This window comes from Chenopodium quinoa, unplaced genomic scaffold (genome assembly GCF_001683475.1).
Source record: "Chenopodium quinoa cultivar QQ74 unplaced genomic scaffold, ASM168347v1, whole genome shotgun sequence".
In the NCBI taxonomy this organism is placed as follows: Eukaryota; Viridiplantae; Streptophyta; class Magnoliopsida; order Caryophyllales; family Amaranthaceae; genus Chenopodium; species Chenopodium quinoa.
Window position 1 is genome coordinate 1361338 of NW_018742541.1, and position 24768 is coordinate 1386105.

At 33.5% G+C, this 24768-nt stretch overlaps 3 protein-coding genes across 3 annotated transcripts; all 3 read right to left on the reverse strand.

Moving 5' to 3' along the window:
• Positions 1-3295: 3295 nt before the first annotated feature.
• LOC110720086 (expansin-A12-like) lies at positions 3296-5651 on the reverse strand. The gene is made up of 3 exons (XM_021899086.1): positions 5442-5651; positions 4327-4636; positions 3296-3724 (listed from the first exon to the last, which is right to left on the reverse strand). Exons 1-3 carry the CDS (start codon positions 5599-5601, stop codon positions 3409-3411), a joined length of 786 nt encoding a protein of 261 aa, XP_021754778.1. The 5' UTR covers positions 5602-5651; the 3' UTR covers positions 3296-3408.
• Positions 5652-12037: 6386 nt separating this feature from the next.
• LOC110720143 (E3 ubiquitin-protein ligase RMA3-like) lies at positions 12038-15804 on the reverse strand. The gene is made up of 2 exons (XM_021899146.1): positions 15414-15804; positions 12038-12724 (listed from the first exon to the last, which is right to left on the reverse strand). The coding sequence occupies exon 2, from the start codon at positions 12720-12722 to the stop codon at positions 12132-12134; it is 591 nt and encodes a 196-aa protein (XP_021754838.1). The 5' UTR covers positions 12723-12724; positions 15414-15804; the 3' UTR covers positions 12038-12131.
• A 2326-nt stretch (positions 15805-18130) lies between these two features.
• On the reverse strand, positions 18131-24072 carry LOC110720144 (thioredoxin 1-like). The gene is made up of 2 exons (XM_021899147.1): positions 23522-24072; positions 18131-18741 (listed from the first exon to the last, which is right to left on the reverse strand). Exons 1-2 carry the CDS (start codon positions 23760-23762, stop codon positions 18428-18430), a joined length of 555 nt encoding a protein of 184 aa, XP_021754839.1. The 5' UTR covers positions 23763-24072; the 3' UTR covers positions 18131-18427.
• Positions 24073-24768: the final 696 nt, after the last annotated feature.

The following is a 24768-nucleotide window of genomic DNA, read 5'->3' on the forward strand; positions in this document are numbered from 1 at the left end:
GTCTAGCTAGATTTTGCAGTGCTTCGGGGCAAAAGATTAGCTATCCTAAATCAAGGGTATATTTTTCTCAGAATGTCTTTGGATAAAATTTCATAAATTTGTCATGCCTTGGGTATTGATGAAACGGAGGATTTGGGAACGTACCTTGGCATGCCTGCTCTTACTAGTAGGGTTTCTCGGGATACATTTTCTTACTTGTGTGAAAAAATAGACAGAAGACTTGCTGGTTGGAAATCAAAGTATATTTCTATGGCTGGGCGAATTACTCTAGCTAAGACTACTTTGACAACAATGAGCTCCTACGCAATGCAAACTGCTAGAATCCCCAAATCTATTTGTGATGAGATTGATAAAAAAATTAGAAGATTTATTTGGAGAGGTGATGAAGAGCACAGAAAAATCCACTTATTGTCTTGGGATTTTTTGCAAAAATCGAAAGAACAAGGAGGTCTGGGAATTAGATCAGCCCGTCAAACTAATGCGGCTTTCTTGACTAAATTAGGATGGCGGGTTTTAACTGAACCAAATGCTTTATGGGCTCGTGTACTACGAGCAAAATATTGCAAAGGAAGGTGTGATATTGATATGTTTGAGCCTAAAGTTAATATGTCAAATGTTTGGAAAGGGATTTCTGAAAATTCAACCTTCATCTCGGCTGGTTCGAGGGTGGCTATAGGGAATGGAGCGTCTACCCTCTTTTGGGATCATAACTGGGCTATGGCCAAGCCCCTTCGTACAACTGTGACTGAGGACATACCAGAACACCTCGATGGTGCCACGGTTGAAGAGCTTTGGGATGAGGAAATGGGGTGGAAATGGGATTTATTTGCTGTCTATTACCTCCAGATATCCTTCGTCTAATCGAAGCTCATGCATTGAGAAAAGAAAATGATGTGGGCGATTTGCTTTATTGGGGAGGAGGAACAAAGGGGAAATTTTCTATAAAATCAGCCATGCGCATTATAAGGAGGGATGATGATCTGGGGAATGATGGCTCATGGGATTTAATCTGGAAGCTTAGAGTGCAAACCCTAGTTAAGGTCTTCCTATGGTTAGCATTACATGATCGTTTGATGACAAATGCAAACAGGCTTAAGCGTAATCTCACATATTCTCCATGGTGTAAAACATGTAACACAAATGAAGAGACTACCCTTCATGTATTGCGTGACTGCCAGGCTGCCAGGGAGGTATGGAGGCAAGTTGGAGGTCCAACACAAGCCCCGAACTTTCATCAAGGGACTTTGAAGCAATGGATAGTTCGAAACATCAAATACCAAGTTAGAAATAATCTCTCCACTGAAGTATGGCCAACGTATTTTGTTATTTCATTGTGGTGGATTTGGAGATGGAGGAATAGTGTTGTGTTCGATAGAACAAATGAAATTCCTATTGATATCAATCAATTTCTTCTTACAAGGTTCGAGGAGGTGTGGCGTATACTAGGGCATGAGTACCCTGCTGACTCACAGCATCACAGGACAAGAACAGAGCTACTTGTTCGATGGATAGCTCCTCCGGATGGTTGGCTAGCATTGAATACGGATGGAGCAGCAAAAGGTGTGCCAGGCCCGGCTGGAAGTGGAGGAATTATTCGTGATTCCACTGGAAGAATGCTTCATGCATTTGCACTCAAAATTGGTAACTGTGATGCGTATATGGCTGAACTGAAGGCGGTTGAATATGGGTTGGAATTGGCAAAGAGAATGAACACTACCAAACTTCGAATACAAATTGACAGCCAACTAGTGGTGGCTGCCTTGAGGAATGAAGAGATCAACCGAGGACAGGGGTACCATATAATTCGTCACTGCAAGCAACTTATAGAGGATATTAATTGGCAAACCCAAATTATCCATATTTATCGCGAAGCAAATAAAGCGGCTGACTGGCTAGCAAATCAAGGGGTCATCCAGAACAACAATATCGAGTTGATTCAATTCCCTCCTATAGAATTAGGACATATATTGCATGATGATATTGTTGGAGTGGCTTGGCCACGTTTAGTTCCTATTTAGTCTTTTATTTTCTGTTTTTTCTTTCTCGAGGCTTTGCCTCTCATTCGCATCAAAAAAAAAATAATGTATTAAAATATCTAATATAATAAAAAATCATTGTATGAATATAATTATGGACATAAGGAAAGAATATAGTTTTAAAAATTAATTGTACATTACAAACAACTATAAAGTACATCATGTTTTCTAATAAAGAACATTATTAAATCACATATAGAACATCACAAGAAATATATAAACTGAACCTAAAATAAATATCATAACTATATAATTGGTGAAAAATATGAACGAAATAAAAAATTAAGCTGATGTTCTTTTCGTAACTTCCCCAAAATTATCTCCTTATTGATTATGTTCTTTTTCACAACCGTAATGTACTTTACAATTGCCATGTTCTTTGAAATTAAGTTGATGTTCTTTTCGTCTTTTTGAGAACATACTAAAATTTAAAATTTGAAATTTTGAAAATGAAATTAAAATTTTGAAAATGAAATTAAAATTTTGAAATTTAAAAACGAAAACTTAAATTACTGTTGGGTGAATTGTTACAGAATAAAAAAAATTTACAAAATCTTATGATTTTCTAAAACTGATTTTGGAAAATGATAAGATACAAAAAAAATTTACAAAATCTTATGATTTTCCAAAACTGATTTTGGAAAATGATAAGATTTTGTAAAAATTTTATCAGTTAATGTGAGTCATGGGTAGATATTTTCCCGTAGTTAATGGTTCATGCTGAGAAAATCTCGCATTCTTTTTATATTAACTTGATGTTCTTTAGAATATGCATGTTCTTTCTCAACTAACATGATGTTCTTTCCGCCTTTTTTTTTTGTTATTTGCTGCCTGATTTTTATGAAGAAAACGACGTCGTTTTTGCCAGGTGTACCATGCACATGGTACACCGTGTGTACAGATCAGGGATTATCTTTTATCCTCTCCCTTCCATCATAAATTCATAACAACATGACGAGTTTACATAATAAATTTTGGCTCACCATAGGACACGAGAGCTTACAAATGAATTTCGCCTAATTTTCTTTGGCTTAATTATCACCAAATTTTCAACATTTTAAATAAAAATAAGATAAATATAAAACAACAGTATTAGAAGAGCAACTGGGAAAGCTAGGTATGTCCAATAATGAGGCAATGATCTTGTACCAAATAGATTGTTCAATGGACTATGCACTAAATTAAACCCTGGCCATCAAATAAATCAAATCTTTGTATAGTTATTTACTCCGTAATATGAAAATTGCACGAGTAGTAACTAAAATAAATGTATGTCTCTAAAGATTCCCCTTGCTCAATTTTTTTTTTTTTTTACAAGACAAATTATAAAAATAAGAAGAAATTTTAACAACAGAGGAAGTAATTTTTATTGCTAATGCATGAATTGATTTTTTGCGCTAAAAGTTTGGCCATAGTTCCAAAATGAAGGCACAACATTGTTAAAAGTCATAGTTTTGCCATCCACCAAAGTGAGTTTGAAAGAGAGCATTTGGTTCCTTAGGTCTTTACTGCTTTGCCAATTTACACCCCAATTCCTGGACATAGGCACCCATCTTTTGGCCTTGGAACTTCTCACCCAACTCGCCTTCACGTCTCCACTACCACCGACGTTGGAGATCATCACCATGTTGAAGTTCCCTTGCCCTCTCATTGTGAATCGGACTCCGCCTCGCCTATGGCATGATACCCTATATTTTATGTTCATCAAGCATACAAAATTAGTTACTAGACAATTATTTTAACTACCATGCACGTACGCACAAGGCATGCATGTACATTAAAAGACCATAGTATGTAAGCAAAAGATGAGGAAACCAAATACTATATACCATATACTTTCTCTTTTTCTTTTTACTAGCAACTTTTTAGGCACGCAGTTTTAGGAGATGATTAGTAAAAGTAAACGAGCATTTTTATTAACGAACATTTTTATTAAAATAATTTTAACACGAGGATTAAAGTAAAGTTAGGTATCATGTATAAAAATTATATTGAATAATTTAGGCATTTGCATTATAAAATTTTGACCTCAAATCGCGTGCAACAAGTATGTGTTGCAAGTATAAAAACAGAGAAAGTATATATTATAATCTTCTTTTGGATTTTTGGATTAGATTTTTACGTTACAAGTTCATTCAAATCACACCAACTAACATTTTATTAATGTAACATTTATTTTAGATGAACATGCATGCACCAACATACACTAACATTATCAAGTATTCAATTTTTTTTTTTTTTTGACAAGAATCAAGTATTCAATTTTAATGTAAATAAGGTTTAAGTATACCTTCTGAAAACGATGGGGATAATGCCTTCATTGCCTGGTCGAGCAATACGAAGGAAAGAAGGCATGGCCATGTCAAAGTGTTGGCGAGGAGGGTCACACCACCCACCTTGGTTGTTAGGTGGGCAAAAGTTGGTGGCAGTCACGGTGACCCCTCGCCCTCGAAGGCACCACTTGGGATCGGCCTTATAGTCACACTTAACTTGGTAGCACGCTCCACATGCCTCCCCACTCCTAAACAACACACCGCTTAATGCCGTTGTGTGGACTCCAAATCCAGCGTGTATGGTGTTGTCGTAGCCACAAGCTCCCCCTAGTAGTAGGGATATTAAATTAAATTAGACAGTATATTATTTATTGTACCTGATTATAATAATTTTTGAAATTATTGTGATCTTCTTGATTAATTATCACCATAAAAAATTATTACTCAAGCTTGAATTGAACTCCTTGCTATCAGTTTGACATATTTATATCTATACTTTATTTTCTAAAAATTGTTCCTAAAAACATTTATGTGTCACGTGGCATACATCCTCCTAATAAACTTTCATTATTCAACAAATTAAGTTAAAAATGCTTATCGTAAGGCTAGGTTTTAACTCATCAAGACCACTAAAATGAAAATAAAAAAATTACCATCACAAATACTAATAAATCATATCATGTTGTTATATTCGACTTATGTATGGATTGGCCTAGAGAGCATTTGATTACAATTATTTTGTAAAATCAATTCTATTATTTGCTAATACTCATTGAGATTATAAGTTGTAAGACAGATAACATATTGTTAAATAATAACCTTAGTTGTTTAATTATCGTAGTAAGTATGTCTTTGTTTCAATATATCAATATACACATATATAATGTAATACGTTTATCATTAGTTAGTCAATAGTTGTTGAATGTACTTGAATAATAACCTAGCATTAGTTCTGCCAAAAGTATTTATTAATCGATTCAACATTTGCAAAAAAAGACTAATTAACGATACATAGATTAGTTTAATCCACGGCAAGCAAGTTAGCTACATACGTCTCATTGCCTTTAATTTTGTTAGAAAGTTAATACTTTTAACAATTTAAATGAATATTTGATAGTAATAATAAGCTTACCAAGAGTGGCAGGACTTTGATTAGCTCCATAAAATGTAGCATGACCATTAGACCAACGATTAGCATGACGACGACCATTGACACCATCAAACATAATTCCTAAGAAAAAGATTGAATAAATTACCAAAACACATGTAACTTCCATAACCTTCTTAGCCATTTTAATTAATATTACGTTTAGATTATTTTCTTCAAGAAGAATTAATCCAAAATTAGTACGTAACACTTGAATTGCATAGTTGATACTTGAGCTTTCATTTTATAGGGAAAAAAAAAGGTGGTTGTTGTCGGTGAATTAACAATTAATAAATTAAAATTTCACAATTCTTTTTTCACTATTAATACGGAATAGTATCATGAAATTATAAATATTATTATAATTATATAAATAAATATGTCTTTCTACATATTTTGCACTTTGATTTTTTGTCAGAAAAATTGAATGGAATGATGGATATTTGATAAATAATATGGAGGAATAATTAATTAATTTTAAACGCGTTTTCTTGCTCGTAGAATCGAAGATTCCTTAAAGTACGGTGAGTAAGGAAGTTTCGATGAGTACGGAGAGATACGGCAGATTGTTACAATTAAGAACAAGGTTAGAACATTTGCATGTGGTGGTTTTAATTTTAATGCAATAGAATTTGATTTTTCTAGATATATTATATGCATTTAGCAATTTTAAGTTGATGAGAATTATTCCTTATCAACTTGCCGAATATCATTAATTATTTTAAACTACTTTTCGGATATACTATGGTCCGATCAATTGTTGTTTATAAAATGTAGTTTCGGTACAGTCGGACCACCCATGTCACAAACATTCATTAAATAACTTTTACTATACGTAGGTAAATATACAATATGATTAATATAATTGAGAGTAAAGAGAGAGATCAGGAAATTTAATCATCACCATACTCTCAAGCAAATGTAGTTGATAGAGAATAGAGATCCATGTGACGTACGAAGTGTATGCTTTGTGACAACTATTTGTTTTTTGTGTATGTCTCGAGTTAACTAGTTATGTTGTCAAAATGGAGCTATTGTGAATTTGTGAGCTTCTTTTTTTTTTCTTTTTTTCTTTTTTTTTTTTTTTTTTTTTGTAAACCCTTAATATAAAGATGCCTCAAACTGAATTTAGACATCAAATATAAATGCGGCATAGAATACCCACTTGTCCACATTATTTTGCATGTAATCACTTTCATTATTGTCCAACAAGCAAATTTTTGATGAAGAGGTTCAAGATTTTATTAGTAGAATCAGAATTGAATAATATATGAAATATTGTTTAAGTATCTGTTAATTGATTATGGATCGATACAATCAATTATTGCGAGATTATGCATCAAGGCGATTTAATAATTAAGTTATTAGTCTTATTACTTTCGGGTTCTTTCAATTCATAACTAGAGAAGACATTATACAAGTAATGTACTAATACTTTCTTCAAATAATTTTCAGACAGCCAATAAAGTTAAAGAGAAGTTAAATACAACTTTTAAATCCAAAAAATGAAATTTATTTAACCATTTTTTACATAATGACTTATTTAAACTTTTTTTTTTTTTTACAAAATGACTTATTTAAACTAAATTGGACTAAACTTGACAAATTGACCCAAACTCGATTACCCGATCTGAACCCAAGTAAAGAGTTGAAGTGGCCTAAATCGAAACCTGACCCAACCAACCCTAAGTGAACTTCCTATTGACCTGATATCCAAAGTGACCCAACCCACAAGTTACTCGAGATAACCAAAGTGATGACCAAACTTGATTTTAACCTAATTTATTTGACTCGACATATTTGATACCCAAAGTAACCCAAATTAAAAGTAATTTGATACCTGAAATAACCCGAATTGAAATTACCAAGCACCAAAAATGGCATGAACTAGTTTCAATCCAACTTATATGATTTGAATAAACTTTGAAACCAAACCAACTCAATTTCATTTTTCTTTTTTTTTTTGGGGGGCCGGGAGGGAGGGGGGGGAATATGTTGTGAAAAAATTGCATATTTTGAGTATTTTTTTTCTTCCCCCCCTCTGCTCTATTGAGTTTATAACTTCCTTCCTTGTACTCCATTGTATTATAACAACGTGGTTAAAGCTAACAAATGTGAGATATATTACTGATCCCTGCTACATACCAAAAGAAATGAATCAATCTGAACTTGACCTAAAGCCTTGACCAAAAACCCAACTGAACCTAAATGACCTGATTCAAACTTTTGATCCGAACTTGACCAAAGTCTTTAACCGATGTATACAAAGTGACCAGATTTGAACTTGACCATATATGTCTCAACCCAAACCCAACCGACCTGGTTTATTATCAATATAGACCTAAACAGAAATCCAAATTGATCTAAACTCAACTCGATAGCATAATGACTTGAAATAACCCGACCCAAACGATCTGATTATCAGGTCAAACTAAACTAATTTGAACTTTTTATGAATTTACATTATCTTATTATTAGATCGACTATGGTTTTTATCATCATTTACTTAAATTGTATATTAAACTTGAAAAAATCTAATTAATCTTTTTAAAAATAATTTGAACTTACATAATCTCTTTGTTAACTAAACTAAACTTAGTTCTTCTAAAATGAGTAGAAATAGGGTGATTAAATTTAGAATCTTAAGGAAAAAGAAATTAAATTGTAAGGTTGATATCAATTGCAAGACTTGCAACCAAAAGTAACAATTAGGCTATCAAAAAAAACTTTTAAATAAAAATAAAATTACAAACAGTAACAACTACGAGTACTTTTTAAACTCTCAAACTCTATAGTGAATATCAACATCAAATTACTACTTGTGCTAAGATTCTGCTTACTGCTAAGGCAAACCAAATAAGAGAAAAAGGAGACAAAAAGAATACAGAGTACAGACTAATACGAAGTAAAGTAATAAAAAGGGATTTTTATGGTGAAGATGGCTTGAGAAAGTTGAGGGAATTGAAAAGAGTTCGATGAAAAAAAAAAAATACTAAAAGGGAAAGAAATTATTGAAGAAATACAAGCAAAAGCAACTTATGCAGATGTCATGTAACATGGATATGATAAATTTTCAACATTGTGAGTTGTAAATATAATCATCAAAGCAAATCCGTCCACAAAACTTCCCTCATTCACACCATAAATTCTTTTAGAAAAAACAATGCACCACTTCTCCTTCGGGAATAATGCGTAGTAGTATCAACTTCATGATCTTCAATTCTTAACTTTTAAAAGCTACCAAGTACGAGTAGTTTTCAATTTTCAATCAGTGTTGTCACTTAATCATGTCCTATACGAAGTACGTAGTATTATAGAAGCATTATTTAAAACTCAATTATTGTTACAACTTGATACAGGTTAATAATCTTATACTCCCCCCGTTTTTAAATACTTGCTCCATTTGAGATCATTTTTTCAGCGCGGAGTTTTTGAAGAAATTAGAGAAAATAATAAAAATATGGAGGCAGTGGGATATGTAGAAAAATAAAAAATTGTAAAAAGGAATAGCAGTGGAGAGAATTGGAGAGGAAATATGAAATTAATATACTTCGTAATATGAATCATGGTGGGTCCACTAGGTGAGATAAACTAATTAAATATTGTAAAAACTTTCCAAATAAAGAAATGAAGCAAGTATTTAAAAATGGCTGCAAATGTAAAGTGGAGCAAGTATTTTAAACATGGATGGAGTAATATGTAGTATAATTTAGTTACACACTTATCTTATCACGTTTGTTAATGTATAAGAGTATAAATTATTAGAACTAGTTAATGCCCGAGCTATGCTCAGGTTTTTCAATTTTTACATGGCTGGATTATTTTTATGCATAACATGAAAGATAAAATTTGTATAATGATTTACTTAGTCGTTAATAACTGGAATTACGGGAAAATTTTTAATATAGTGTTGACACATGAAATGTAAGAATTATTTTGGGGATTACTTTAGTATATTAGAATAGATTACACTTGCAAGTTGCAACATATAACCTTTGTTTTTTTATTGACGTGTTTTGAATTTAACAATATTTACACACTTCTTTTTCATAATGTTTGGTGATTTATATACTACTATAATAATATATATATATATATATGTAGTCATATTAGATCTTGTTAGATTCATCATGAATAAATTTTCAAAAAATTAATTTTTTTTTTATAATTTTTGTTTATTGGTAGTTAATGATATTTAGGGTTAAATTTATGCATTTACAAACATAACTAAAGAAACATGTTAACTAAAATTCTAAAAACAAACGAAGAATAAATATAGCAAAATAAAAACCAAAAAATGAACTAACAATTTATACCCAATTGAGAGCTTGAGCCCAATATAACATGGCTAAACCTGTTTACACCCTGACCCACTTCAACCGGATACAAATATGACCGCACCTGATCTGCTACTTTTTATAACCAATTCAAACCCACCCGCTAAGTCACCAACCAAATGAACTCGGTAAAGCTCAGCCCATTTCAGCATGTGACCCGTTTAAACTCAACCCTGATATAAACATAATCTCACTATAAACAGGCTAAACCGGTTTATAAACTAGCCATATCAACTGAAACCAAATTTGTCTGCTCAATTACAACTCAACCCAATTATAGCCCGAACCGATTTGAAATCATGTCAAAAAAAATAACCAAACCGACCCACCAACCAATTTAACTCTTTTCAACCCAAAACTCTTAAACCAACCCTTGAACTGCTACTCTGAAATTCTCTTTAAAAAGTAGACATATTTTATACTTCATGCATAAAACATTAGCTTAAACTGGAGCTGGAGGCTAAAATCAATACAAAGAATATCTAATGAGCAAGGAACTATTGACCTCAAAAAGAACAATCTCATGAGAGGGATTACAGATAATCAGTAATTTATTCGACGGACAGTAGTATTATTCACAATCAATATTCGAATGAAATTTTTGCCAAGTTCACTTCCATAACCAGAGACACCCTGCAGTACATTGGAATGGTTGGAAGCATTACTAACACCTGATCCAAGCTCATTTTTACACTTCCTTTCTAAGGAGTTTCAACAACTCAATAACGTGGAGTGGTAGTATTCTACAATCTTTACAACTATACAAAAAAACTGACATTTTTCAGAACAGAAGCAGGCATAAGACTACACAACACAAAAGAAACTTTGACACTCTATCGAGGGACTTATCTAGCTGAAGCTCCTGCCTCCGCATACGAGGGTTGTTATGCCCATTGATAGCATATGAATTCGAACGAGGAGAGGTGAACAAGTTGGTACCTGTGCTTCCAAGCATCCTTGTGTATACCAACTCTCCGAGTAATCCAATTGTGGGATTAAGAATTGATGTACACATTCTATACCATATTTTACCCTCATTTTATATCTATGTTCGTATGATTTCTAAGCTCTACGGAGCTATTTCTCGCTAATATCCTCCTCTCTAGTGTGGCTTGGTCTATTTGATTGATTTTGTAGGCATATGAAGATTTCCAAATGATTTGGACTTGTTTTGGATAGCCACGAAAGCTTATTAAGATGGAGGAGAATTTTACCCGTGTCCGCCCTGGAGGGCAACATTGCCCTGGCAGCCAGGGCGAAGAAGGAAATTAAGGAAGGAGAAGAGAAGAGTAAAGTAGTACATAAATGTATCTTACCCCCGTCGCCCTGGCAGGGCAAGGTTGCCCGGGCAGACCGGGCAAGTGAAGTTATCAACATTATAAGCTCCGAAAGTCAGATTTTCTACTTGATGCTTCTCGCACCCGACCGGGCGGTTTTGCCCGGTCAGACCGGGCGGAGTGTCGAAGACCGCGTTTTCCTATTTTTTTCGGGTTTTCTTAATTAAGGGATATAAATACCCTTTGTAAACCCCGACTTCAGATACTTAGTTATTATTTTCTAACTTTAAAACATTCATTAGAACCCTAATATTCTCTCGAGATCTAGATTACATTCTACTTTCAAGTTTTAATCTTTATTCATCAACAATTGGTACTTTTCTTCATTCAAGCAATTGGTATTCATCTTTAATTCTTCTTTTACTTTTAATTGCTTATTAATCATGTTTTGTTCATTGAATATTGTCTTCGCTTTCATTAATATGTGTGAGTAGTTCCTTTATTCCAAGATCTAGCGGAACCCGAATATGATTAATGCATGATTTAATTCTTTAAATTCTCTAATAATAATTGTAATTGATATGCTTAATTGATTGTGCTTATGTCAATACTAGATTAGGGATAATTGGTATTGTTATTAATCTTTTGTTTTAATCGCAACGGAAGTTGGGTTTTGACGAATTTGAATAAATCAATTAAGGGTTTGAAGTTCATCACGAGAGTAGTTGAATGGATGATTAGGAAGTTAAAGTAATGTTCTTAAGGTTTTTAATTTACATGATTCCACGGAAATAGGCTTGATTGTGATTAGAGAAGTCATTGATAACTCGGGAGAGACCATTGGTATTATTCATGGATTACTTTTCCTCATTAATCAATTGAATTATGTGTTAGGGGTAGAACGACTATTGCATTAATTGTATTCGTGGTGATGCTTGATCTTGAATGTTTTTAGCATTGATTTGTCATATTGTTTTGATTTAATCGTTTTAATTAGTTATTTAATTATTAATTCTCATTCATTTGATTTGGTTACTTTCTTAGTAATTGCTTGAGTCTATTTAATTAGTTGAACCATAGTCTCTTGGGATCAGACCCTTGCTTGCCCGTCTACATAGTAGTGGTCTAGTTAGATTTATTTTTGTTAGGTACGCGACACGCCTATCAAGAATCCCAGCCATAGTAGGACTCACATAATTTGAAGATGATATTGAGGCATAACGGAACTCTGGGTGTTGCGATTCAAAAGGATTTGATGGAAGATGTTGACTTGAAGGAGAATTTGCTGCAGGTCTTGGAGGTATAACATCATGTTGAGACTTCCTAACCTCATCTTCACTTCGGGAAGGGCCATGGCAGTAAAGGGGAATCAATGAAGTTTGTGAGATGTTTGCCTTACAGACAGGGCAAGTCTTTTGTTGAGTTGGCTGTGAGGAGGAGCTTTGGACATGGAGCCACTTGAAAATACAAGCCCAGCAGTAGAGGTGACCACAGAGTGTGACAACAGGATCGTGAGCCAAGTCAAAGCATATATTGCAGTCAAAAGACCCTTGACTACTTTCAGATTCTGTGGGTGGAGCTACACCAGAATTACAACTTTTATTCACCATTGCATCTCCGCCCGATTGTTGGAAGTTATGAATCAAGTCCATCCCTATTAAGATATATGGTAACCTTAAATCAGCTAATCAAACAGGAAAAGATGTGTTGAGGAAAGATTTGCATGCAAGAACATGATAGAGAGCTTATATTTCAACTTTCAATCTATAAATATAACTTAAGTAACAACCGCTGACATCATCCCCTATTTAAATTTTACAAATGTCAAGTTGTGGTAAAAAAATTTCCCTCCTAAATTAATTACTGACATCATAATCTTATTTTTATTTCTACTTATTTTTTGAAACCTTCTTAAATTTTGCCTTCAATTTTTGAAGACAATTATTATATTATGTTATTTTCTATTTATTTTTTTACATTATTATGGATTTATAAAAAAAACTATCTGGCTTCAAAATATAATTACTCCTGGTGTAAGAGTACTCTTTATTGTATAATTTGGTTAAATTTTTACTATCTTCAAAATTATTTAGATCTAAATACCATTGCAATTAATGATTATGTTTCTATTTTTTTTTTCTCATATGAGCTACATATATAAAATATATTTATTTCAAAGAAATTTTTATGTCGTGCATCGCACGGGGCTAATTTAGTTTTTAACTATAGATTACCGTGCATGGCACGGGATCTAACCTAGTTCAAGTAATAGCTGAATGGACTGACTTATTGAGGTCCAGAATAAGGATTGTTGATAAAATTAGAATGATGGGAAAACGCCCTTTAAAATTCTACATCTGTATAACAAGAAAAAATCTTTAAATATCTAAACATGCACATTCCATGTAGCATAGACATTCCCAAAGACATGACCTAGAATTAATAGGCAGACATTACAAATTTGTCGAGCTTCAAGGTTCAACAGATACATCCGGCCCAAGGTCATTTGAGATGTTAGCAACAAAGCAAATGCAAAATTTTATAGTTTTCAGAGATAATAAGTCAACCATCTGATTAAATGAAGCAAATATCTTAAGCATAGATAAAGAAGAGACTTCTTATCCAGAATAATACAAACTCCACTCTACTATGATGGCTCGAAAAATAAAGGCCAACAGTTTCAGAGTCATTTATTAAGTTTTAATTCTTGAGCTCAAGTCCTAATTATAACACATCAAAATTGATGTTGTACAGTAACTCAACACCATCATAATGATAAGAGCAAAGCACAGGCAAACTTTAGTAAATAATCTGAATAGAATCCACAAAAACAAACATTAACCATTATTAAATTTGATTGAGTTGATACAACCCTTACAGACATTGGTACTTCAAATCAATGCACTGCAAATATCTTATTGACACAATTAAACTCTAAAAAAATCAGGCTTATAGAACAAGTAGCAATCTTAGACTTAAAGAAGTTTTCTGTCTTATGGATGAAGTTAATTCAGGTAGCAATCTTAGACCTTGAATAAATATTGAAGTTCTACATTGATCCAAAAAATTGTTATACTTGCTTTGGAACACATCCTGATTCCTAACACAATAGACAGTACAGGACAGACAGGATCCTACAGCTGGCAGTGTTCCAGTGTCTAGAGAGGGGGGGGGGGGAGGGGGTGTCAAGTTCAACCTTTCTCTTTGACATTCAAGTTAAGAATTTAATCAAAAGTGCTCAAGTAAAACTACAGAATCAGAAAAATCTTATTCTCTCACATAGTCGCATAAAATGAATGCCTAACCACACTCACAAAACTTCTTCAATCATAGCTAACCACGTGGTAACAATTAGACAAAAAAAATGTTAGGACAATTATAATAGCATGCCCCTTCGCTACACTAAATGGTCTCCAAGTTAAAATAAACCATAGCTGCATTCTTTTCACCAGCTTTCTACAACACCATAAATTCCTAATCAAATTGTTTCTATTCTGTCAAACATTTTCTAAATCATTTCGATACTGATCAAACAGATACATCAATCACGAGTTCCTCTAACATACTCTTTAGGAATGAATGATACATGAACAAGCCACCACAATGAACACTTTCAACAGCAGAAAGCAGGATCGATAAAATTTCATCGAGATATAAAGGGAGATATCTTATTGGCCTGTCAAAATAAAACTTCAACCTCATTCCTAAGAAGGGAGTGAGTGCAATGCAAGACCAAACAAGTTTCTCTCTAACCTTCGGGCAGATGAATCCGTCTTTTAAGTTAAATCATTTCCTCCGCCCACCTCTAAACCCTAACCGATTTAGCCTCTCTAAGATATATATATGCACAACAACTTAATTCCTCAATACTACATTATATTGCACTTTCACCAGTAAAAGAGGATATCATATGAAACCCACTTGCCTAATTTCGTTCACAAGCTCAATTGAACTTGCAAACAACAAATCACACAGAAAGTTCGCAATTTCTATAAGGTACAAAACACACTCAAATGAACATCAAAAGGTTTTAATCTCTTCCAATTTGTCAAACCCAGAAATCACATTTTCTCTAAATCACTGTTTTTGCGACAGCATTCATGTAATAAAGCTAAAATCAAACAATTTCAAAGAAAAAATAACCCCAAATCAAACAAAACTACTGCTATTCACTTGTATAAAAATAAAATTAATCAAGCATACAATTTAAAAAAAAAACGAGTATTATGCATCCAAATATCCAATAAAATAACAACAATTACAAAAACCCAGATGGGAATTTACCAGAAAAACTACTGGGAAAACTATTTTTTTTTAAAAAAAAAAAAAATTGAGAAATGTACCTGTAATAATCTAGCAATTGGGTTTCAACTGGGGCAGAAGAAAATATCTGAATTAATATTTTTTTTTCAATGATTTGAGGAAAAAGAAAATATCTTAATATAGATAAATGGGGATTGAGGAAAATGGAGATAGGATGAAGAGATTGGAGAGAGAAAGAAGGAATCTAAAGAGTAATGAGCACCGTTTATGTCGCGTAAACCCACCAGCAAACTCTATAATTAAAGAAGATGCGTGGAAATTTTAGCCCTAATTAAAAATGGGGCACCAACACTTTTAAATCTTATTGCAAGTACATTCCACCAACCATTTTTTTTTTTTAGAACCCAGTACATTCCACCAACCATGTTAGGGTTTATTTGTAGTAATGTCGGTTAAATTAATTTTAGTGCTTATCTTTATCTTAGTTTTTATTAAAGAGCTTGTTTGGTTGACAAAATAAAATGGAGCAACTGAAAATTCATGGAAATTGACAAATTGGATACTTGTTTGGTTGACATAAAAAAACAAAAAAATTACCAAGGTTTCCCTTGGTTAATCAAAATTCATGGGAATTTCAACTTTCCATTGTCATAACCAAACAACTTTGAGAAATTTCTAGGAATTTCATGAGGATAATAACTTCCCATGAAATACAACTTCCTACGGGAATTTATTTCCCGTGTGAACCAAACGAGGCCTAAGATAAATTAATTTTTGTGTAACAATTAGAATTAGTAAGTAAAAAAAGGAGTTATTTAATATTGATTGTTGTGTTAGGAGGGTGAGAAAGATTGATCGGTGGAAACTGAGCATGTGATGTAATTACTCCCTACGTTACATATTATTCGCAACAAAGAAATATTGTATATCTCACAAATAATACTCCTTTGTTGCGAGTGATACGGAGGAAGTATTCAAGTATATACTTGTACTTCATATCATTAGTAATCAAATCCCGTATTTGGTTGAGGCCCTTGAAAAAGTAGAAACGAGAGTGAGAGTGGGAATTGAATTGAAATTGAGAGTAGGATAGAGATAATGACGAGGGAGCAAACTTATAATATAGTTTATAATTTTATCTAAGAATTAAGGATTATACTTGAAATGTATAGCGTTAAATCTGTTCTATTTTGCAATACTTGCTCTGTTTTTTTAGTTTACATGTATTGACAGTAGCATTATTTTTACAGTTTCCTTTACCGGGTTTTATAAAGTATACATAATGAAAAATCTAATCATATCGGATGTTGTTAAATTTGTCACGATATACATTTTCAAAATATCAACTTTATAAATTTTTTGTTTATCAAAGGAGGAAGTATCGTCATAAAGCCACTCTAATCATAGGAATATAAATACCGCCAAAATTATCAAAACCGCCAACATTTAGTGTGAATGGACAACCATACCCATAGACCATAGTACTTCACCACTATCTTTCCTCTTGTCACCAATCACTAACACTTTGACACCACCACCCCAATTGACGACAACACCACCACCACATTGATCGGCGACGACGACCACCACCACCACCCTGACCGGTTACCGTGCGCAATAACCGGAGCCCAAAACTGGTTACCATGCACGGTAACCGATTTTGGACTCCGATTACCGCAGTTGCTTGAAATAAAAAAATATTAAACCACCACCTTCCCGCCGGCGAGGGGAGGTGGTGGGTCGTCATAGAGGAGGGTGTGATTGGTCGCCGGTCAGGGTGGTGGTGGTGGTCATCACGATCGGAAGAGGTTGTGAGTCGCCTGGAGGATAAGGGGTGGTGAAATAGTAAGGGTATGATTATCCATTCACACTAAATATTAACGGTAGTGATCATTTTTGTTGACAGTGTTTAGCAATCGCATTTGGAATGTATTCTCCATAGTCCATTGACAAATCTAGGAGTGACTAATCCAAACCATATCCCACCCCCATGATTGAAAATTGCACATTTTATAATTGTAGTTTGAATTTCATTGGTTCAGCACATGTAACTGGATTTTTTTAATCCAAATTATTATGTTAGGTTCGATGTAGTGATTTTGGCCTTCTTTATTCGAAAAAACAATATTCAGTTATTAGTTTATTACAATTCTGTGCATGGCGAAGACGCGGAAGCCAAAGTTCTTTTTTTTTTTTTTGGAAACTTAAGCCAAAGTTCATGATAACAAAGGATAATTGATACGCAAATGACTTTACTGATTCCTAAGTTCCCATTTAATACTACATAATTGGATATTGGTCCATCAAAAATTCAATTGCTACAAAATGGCATGATTACCTTTGAAAAATAAATGAAGTACTTCGTATGTATTTTGGCAGTACCTGTAAATCACAAGTTCACAACAGTAACCAGCTAAACATTCAGACGTGATTCGGGGTACGATGATATAATACTAAACCACAAGTGCACAACCCTCAACGTTTCTCAATGACCAAAACTACGTACTCCTGTATTACAAGAGCACTAACAAGCTAAACAGCCAAATAGAGCTGAACTCCCAAGTCCAAGACTCTTGAGGTCACTTTGCTTTCACAGTATTTGGAGCCCATATATGTAGAGTAAACAAACTGCACTTGCGTAACGTCTTTAAAGGACTGCAAAGTAAGTATATCTTTATCATCGAGTACAATCCAGAATGAACTAGCTTAAGGTTGTAGCATGAAGGTTAGAATACCTGCAAAACCTTCAAAAGCAGAACCAAACCTAATACGAAGTAAAATTTATCTAGCATGGATCTTCATAAAACAATTGCCATATCCCATTATATCTGGATCCAAGAAAACATGGTAGATTGTTAGCAAGCATGTATAGGCAAGGCAAGACCAAAAATAAGAACAGATACAAATGTATCCACAACTACGGAAAATTTAACTTGATCTTCCAAGGAACCCAAATACAATAGCATCAACTATACAGGATCACCAGAAATTTATTGTTCTAGCACTGCATTACCATATAATACCTGATGAAAAAAGGACAAAAATGAAACACTAGAAAAGTTTGAATCCCGCATAGGCATCCACTACATCACGTTCACAAGAACTTTTCTATGCTGGAGGTTAAAGTAGACTTGGGAACAGCACCAATAATTGCTTCTTTCTTCTCGCCATTCTTGAAGATTATAACTGTGGGAATGCTTCGGACACCATAATCAGAAGCGATGGTTGCACTCTCATCAGTGTTCACTTTGAACACCTTCAGCTTACCAGCAAACTCCTTCGATAACTCGTCAATTACAGGCTGGACAATTCTGCAAGGTCCACACCATGGAGCCCAGAATTCAACCATGACAGGCAAATCAGATTCCAGGACTAAAGATTTCCAGGTTTCTTCATTTACAGAAGGCACTGCATTCCTCCATCCAAAAGAAGTATAAGACAGGGTGATGTTTCTTTAAGTATATACTAAAACCAAAGTTAAAAATAAAAAAAAAAAAATAAAAAAAAAAAATAAAAAAAAAGAACATAATACCACGTATCTTTTACTTAGAAACTTGGGCATATTATTAAGCAATACTCTCAAATATTCAATACAATAGCTAAAGATGTCAATTTAAAAGAAAATTTACAGTGTTGTGTAATTTGCTGGATCTAAGTGAAAGGATAAATGAGTTCCCAACATCTTTTAATCTCCACAGCCTCCCCCACAGTTACTTGCTTGACTAGTGAGGAACAGGGAACTTTGTACAGAAGAGATGGGGAAAAAAAGCAATAAAAAAGAATCGGTCACTGATATTAGTTAAACTGATATTGGTTGTAAGCAAAGAATTGTGTTTGCAAATAAATACCAATAGGCTATAAGCCTATAATCATCAACCCTCAACTAAACTGGTTGCTTTCCCAAAAAAGAGAGGCAAACCTTAGAAGAACATTTAAAGCAACCCATAAAGTGACTCCAATTTAGTTCCACATACTCCAGACCTCAAGCCTGGTTGAAAGAAAAGATGCCGGTAACAAAAAATTGGAAAAATTATAAACCCTAAGACCCTCTCCAATGGTGAGACTCAAGTAAGTATTTTTAGGAAAGAGATAGCATTTTTTGCAATGTATACCAATAAGTTAGTACCTAAACTTAGCAACTCCAAAAGAAAGTTGCTAAGTTTAGATACTCAACTTTGAGTCTTATTTGACAAAAAGTGTGGGCCCCTTGGCAATATTCTAATATATTTTGTAATTTATTTAAGTTTTACTTTTTTTTATTATTTTTTAATCTTACAATAATTGATGGTCCATAAATTGAAAGTAACATTTGTATATTTTAGAAAGTCTCACCATTGGGGAATTAGACTTTACATGAGTTGCTAAATTGAGAAGTGGGTATGGTCTCACCATTGGAGGTAAAAAACAACTCATTTTGTATTTCAATACTCAAAGTTGAGTCTCACCATTGGAGATGGTCTAATTAAGTGACTTCAATTTATCTAGTTTTTGAATCAGTTTCAGTTAGATGTCTTAGGAAGTGTGTTTGAGTGCTTAAATGAACCTTAGAGTGGGAAATAGAAATATTACAAATAAGAGCATTACACCTCCAACATACTTGACACTTACAATCACCCCATAAACCTCTAACAAGTAGAAAAATAAGAAAATAATATCAACATACACAGAACACAGCCCAAAAGAATCCCCCCAAAAGACCTACAACAGGTTTAAAAAAAACACCTAGTCCAAGGCTCAAAGACATGCCAATATTTTACTCAACCTTCTTCTAGCAGCGGTAGAATAACAAATAGTAAGGTATGCTAAGCAAATCAACATAGCAAGGGAGCGACAAAATTACCTAGTAAGTATTGCCTGATTCATTTGTAGTATGAAACTAACATCATTGTAACACTATTTGATCAAAGAAAAACTAACATTGACTCACAAGAATAGACTGCATTTGTTTTGGTGGGCAAAGCTCATTAACTTTATCCAAAATATTTCCCAAGATGTATCCTATTTTGTAATGTGAAGATTTCTAGGCGTACTTAACAAAAAAATTCACACTCTGTCACTCGATAGATATAATATAATATGATGACAGATATTTACAATTAAATTTCAAAAGATTCAACTATCAACGTCAAAGATGGCCTGTTAATATTATCTTGTAACAAAGGGAGTAATAAGATGGTACCTACAAGGCTACAAGTGATGCTGGAATTACTTCATATTTTCTATTTCCTATAAGGTTATGTTTGGATTGGGAGTAATGAATTGAGTAATAAAAGTCAAACTAGGAAAAGCTTAATTATGTGATTAGAGATGGTGTTGTGGAAGATAAGGTGTTTAAATAGAGTAGTTATGACATGAGGAAAAGAGAGAAAAGGAGGAATCATTATTCTCACAATTAGAGTAATAGTTACCCACCCTTCCCCTAGTGTAACTACACTATTTCCCTGAAAATGGGGGTAATAGTTCTTCTTCCTTTACCTCTCACCACACCATCACTACATAATTTCTCTTACAATCACACCATCACTCTCTATCCTTTATATTTACTTGCATTTTGTTCAGTTTGACTTTTATTACCTTAGTAATGCATCCCTCTCAATCCAAGCATGCCATAAGTATATATTATTATAAACTCTCTCTAGCATTCATAATAATGGATATCTCCAGATATTAATATATATTATATAAACTCTCTCTAACATTCAAATTAATGAATAACTCCAGAGATTAAACATCTTTTTCATAATTGTAGATGTCTAAATGTATTAATATTATTTGAAAAAAGAAAAGGTATTCATGGAATATTTTAGATATAAGGTAAAATATGGCATAGATAAATTAAGAAAATATGTAATTATTTATTACAGTGAAATTATAGGTAATAGTGTAATACTTTGAAATTTGATATTGCATTCTGCCAAACTTCCCAAATTTTATGGTTCTAAAGAGTAAATTTACAAAGGCCCCATAACTCAAGTAGAATCTTCATTCAAGAACACAATATCTTTTTTGGCTTGAGAACTATCATATTTCCTTACGAAAGATAGAAAGCATGAAAAGATCAAGAATCAAGACAAGTCGTGGCCCTTCAGTACTACTAATTTGAAAGAGAGGGAGAGAAAGATTAAGTAATAGAACAAATGAACTCTTGTATAGCTCAAGTGACCTATGTTCATATAGCTCAAGAAAGATTAACATTGGTACACTTCTAATTTATGATGTCCAAAAAATTGCTATTTACTTTCCCCAATAGCATCCACTCGCCATGTTTCTAGTACAACGGTACTACATTTTCCTACTAGGCTATAAATCTGTTTTCCTTCACTATTATTTCTACAATTCTACGAAACATGCACGTCCTTTATCATAGCATAATGCCCAACAAAAGAAATCTTGTGACATTCTTAAGCATCCAAGTTCTGCATACACAACATTTTAACAGGTTACCATAGATATTCCTAGGAACTTGCTGAGTATTGCACTCCAATAAGCTTATTACAGTCACTATCACAATATATCTACAATATATATTCTGAGAAAAGGTGTAAATAGCCAACACATGATACTACTCAACTTCGAATTATAATGGATAAATAATTACTTGGTTGGCAGGTTGGAGAAGGTGGGCAACTATTGATCATCTAATGAAGAAAACTATTCAGGTGCCCAAGACTTAAGCTTCAAGCTTGGAGAAGATGTGGCACTTTTATTCTTTCAGCAAAAATCCCAAAGGCTATGTTTTCACTTTAAGAACATGTTTAGAACGACAAAAATAAACGGATTCAGGGATCAAATTCCTTCATCTGCTGTTTGGTAGGTACACATTGATAACCAATTCCATTACTTGAAGGTATCTGACTCCTCTCAACTACAGTCATTCCTCCACCGACAGTAACAATTCAATAATTCATGATTCCTAAAACTAACCTGAAATCCTCTAAACTGAAAACCTCCCTCCTCCTATCTCCATCCTTAGATCCTATTCTCTATATATCCTCACCCAGTGACCCTTGTCCCACTTCTCTCTTTCTTTCATATTTGAATTTCAAATTAGTTGAACATTATCTTTTTGTCACCTAATTTTACTATAATATATGGACCTTATTTTGTTGTGTTTAATGCCTTTGCTAGCAGAGGAATCTAGATTATACTTCATACTAATGATTCCATTTCATTTCTTAGCTGAACAACTAACCAAACACTACATTAAATTATTGGCTCTTTCTAGTGTAGGAATGTAATCATAGGAGCATATGTTACTATTACACACATAGTCCAATCGGTCAATTGCTGAATCTTTCATCAGAATTAGAGAGAAAAGGATAAGTGGTCAATAATTGATAGGGAAATTAGCTTCTCACTATATGTACACCGACAAAATCACATCAAAACCTCATAAAACTAGACCAGGTGAAATGTACAGCTTATACTCAATCAAATCAATTCCAACAACACAACTTCAGTCTTCCTATGCCAGAGTCCAATATTTCACCTTCTACTTCAGGATGGTCAAACTATCAAAGGACTCCCAATGCTTACAACAATATCTCTTAGTCTAATTTCTACTCGTAACTATAATGATATTAATTATTAAGAATGTAACGCAATTCCTCCATATTATTTGATACAAAACACGGACATATTATTCAATAAGAAGCCATAACTTTGACATTGTTTTCTCACAGCAACTCAAGATCAATTCAGAATAAAAACTTGAAGCACAATTGAACATTGAATTAATCTATTCCTATATCATAGTATTCTCATCAATTATTGACTCCTCAGTCCTCATTTCCTAATCTCAAGCTAAATCTCGCCCATTCAATCTTCACTTTGAAAATTTTCGATCATTTTAGAGCTGACATTTAGGTCACAGTTCATTGTATACTTTCCATATCATATCTACATTCAGAATAAAATTCCAGGCCATATAGAAACTGAAATTTAGGTCATAATATCACTATTATCATATTTATGCTCAGCGATCAATTTTTACATTTGAAATTGAAATTGTAAATCATTCTATAGGTCATATATCACAGTATACTCATCGAAAAATTCCTAAATTCAGAATCGAAATTGAAATTTCAGAACATTCAAAGCATCGTAAACGCCCAAACCAAAAACCTAGCAACAATCAATCCAAACTCCAAAAAACAATAACTAAAATGGAGAAGAAATTATATCTCACATTGAAAAGCAGTATCAGAGCTCTCGCAAACGATTCGACCAGAACGAGGAACGATTCTAGCGAGCGAACTAACCGATCTAACAGCACGTGTCGAGAAATCGGAGCTGATCTTCAAGCCTCTGAACTCAGGTAATTTGAGAGAAGAAACTGAGGAAGAAGATGAAGTAGAAATCGGAGATAATATAGCAGAAGGAAAAGCTGAAGCTCGAGGAAGAAGGAGAGAATCAAGCATAATCGCCATGAAAATGGAAATGGAGGAGATAGAAAAATGGAGGAGAGAGAAAGAGATCAGCGTGTAGAGAGAGAAAGTGGGGATGTGGAAATGTGATGTGGTAAGTGGGAAGTGGATGAGGCAAGGTATTAATTGTGTTTGTTTTTTTGGTATTTAAATTTTGCTGTTTTAAGGAAGTTTTTTTTGGAATTAACAATAGCACACAGGAAATTTACAGATTCTACGATCGCAACGGAAGGGAAAATTTTAAATTTGACAAATCTGTTGAAATTGACATCATTAGTGGTTTCCTGGACTATGACGATGATATTGGTCGGGCCGATCAGTTTACGATAAGATATTAAATAGCCATGTTTTATGGATCACCTTTTATTGGAAAAAGTAAAATAATATTCGACATGATTAATGAGTTTGTGATATATTATGTGTCACAATAGACCACGAATCCACGATAAAATAAGTGATATTTGGGTTAAACCTACAAGCATGAAGTGAGTATTTGTTTGAAGCTTTCATGATGTGGGACGAATCATATGCTACCAAATGTGTTAAAGATCTCGACATAGAAGATGATAATCCTATGTATGTCCATTACAAAGATAGTAAAGACAATGAGGGTGGTCTACAAGATATGATGATGGACGAGATCATGGATTTCTGAGCCCACAACTACAATCATGCAATCTACTATAGCCATATTTTTTATCTTCTGTATTTCTTTTGAAAAAATCTTTGTAAAAAGTTATGGTTCTCTATGAACTTGGTGAGTCATGAGTGCCGGTAGAAGTTAAGAATCTTTTGCTATATTAAGGATGGTAGAATAAATCCTGATTTAAAAACCCTAGCCTCTCTTTCCTCTCTTCTCTCTCTAAAATTCTAGTCTCCATTGTTGAATTTTGGAGGGGCTTCCATCGATTTTTATCGGTGGAAAGCCCCAATCGTTTGTTTTTGTGTGTTTTTTCTATTGTTTTAGGTTTATAATAACTCTTACTCTTCTAGGAGGAATATTTCTCCC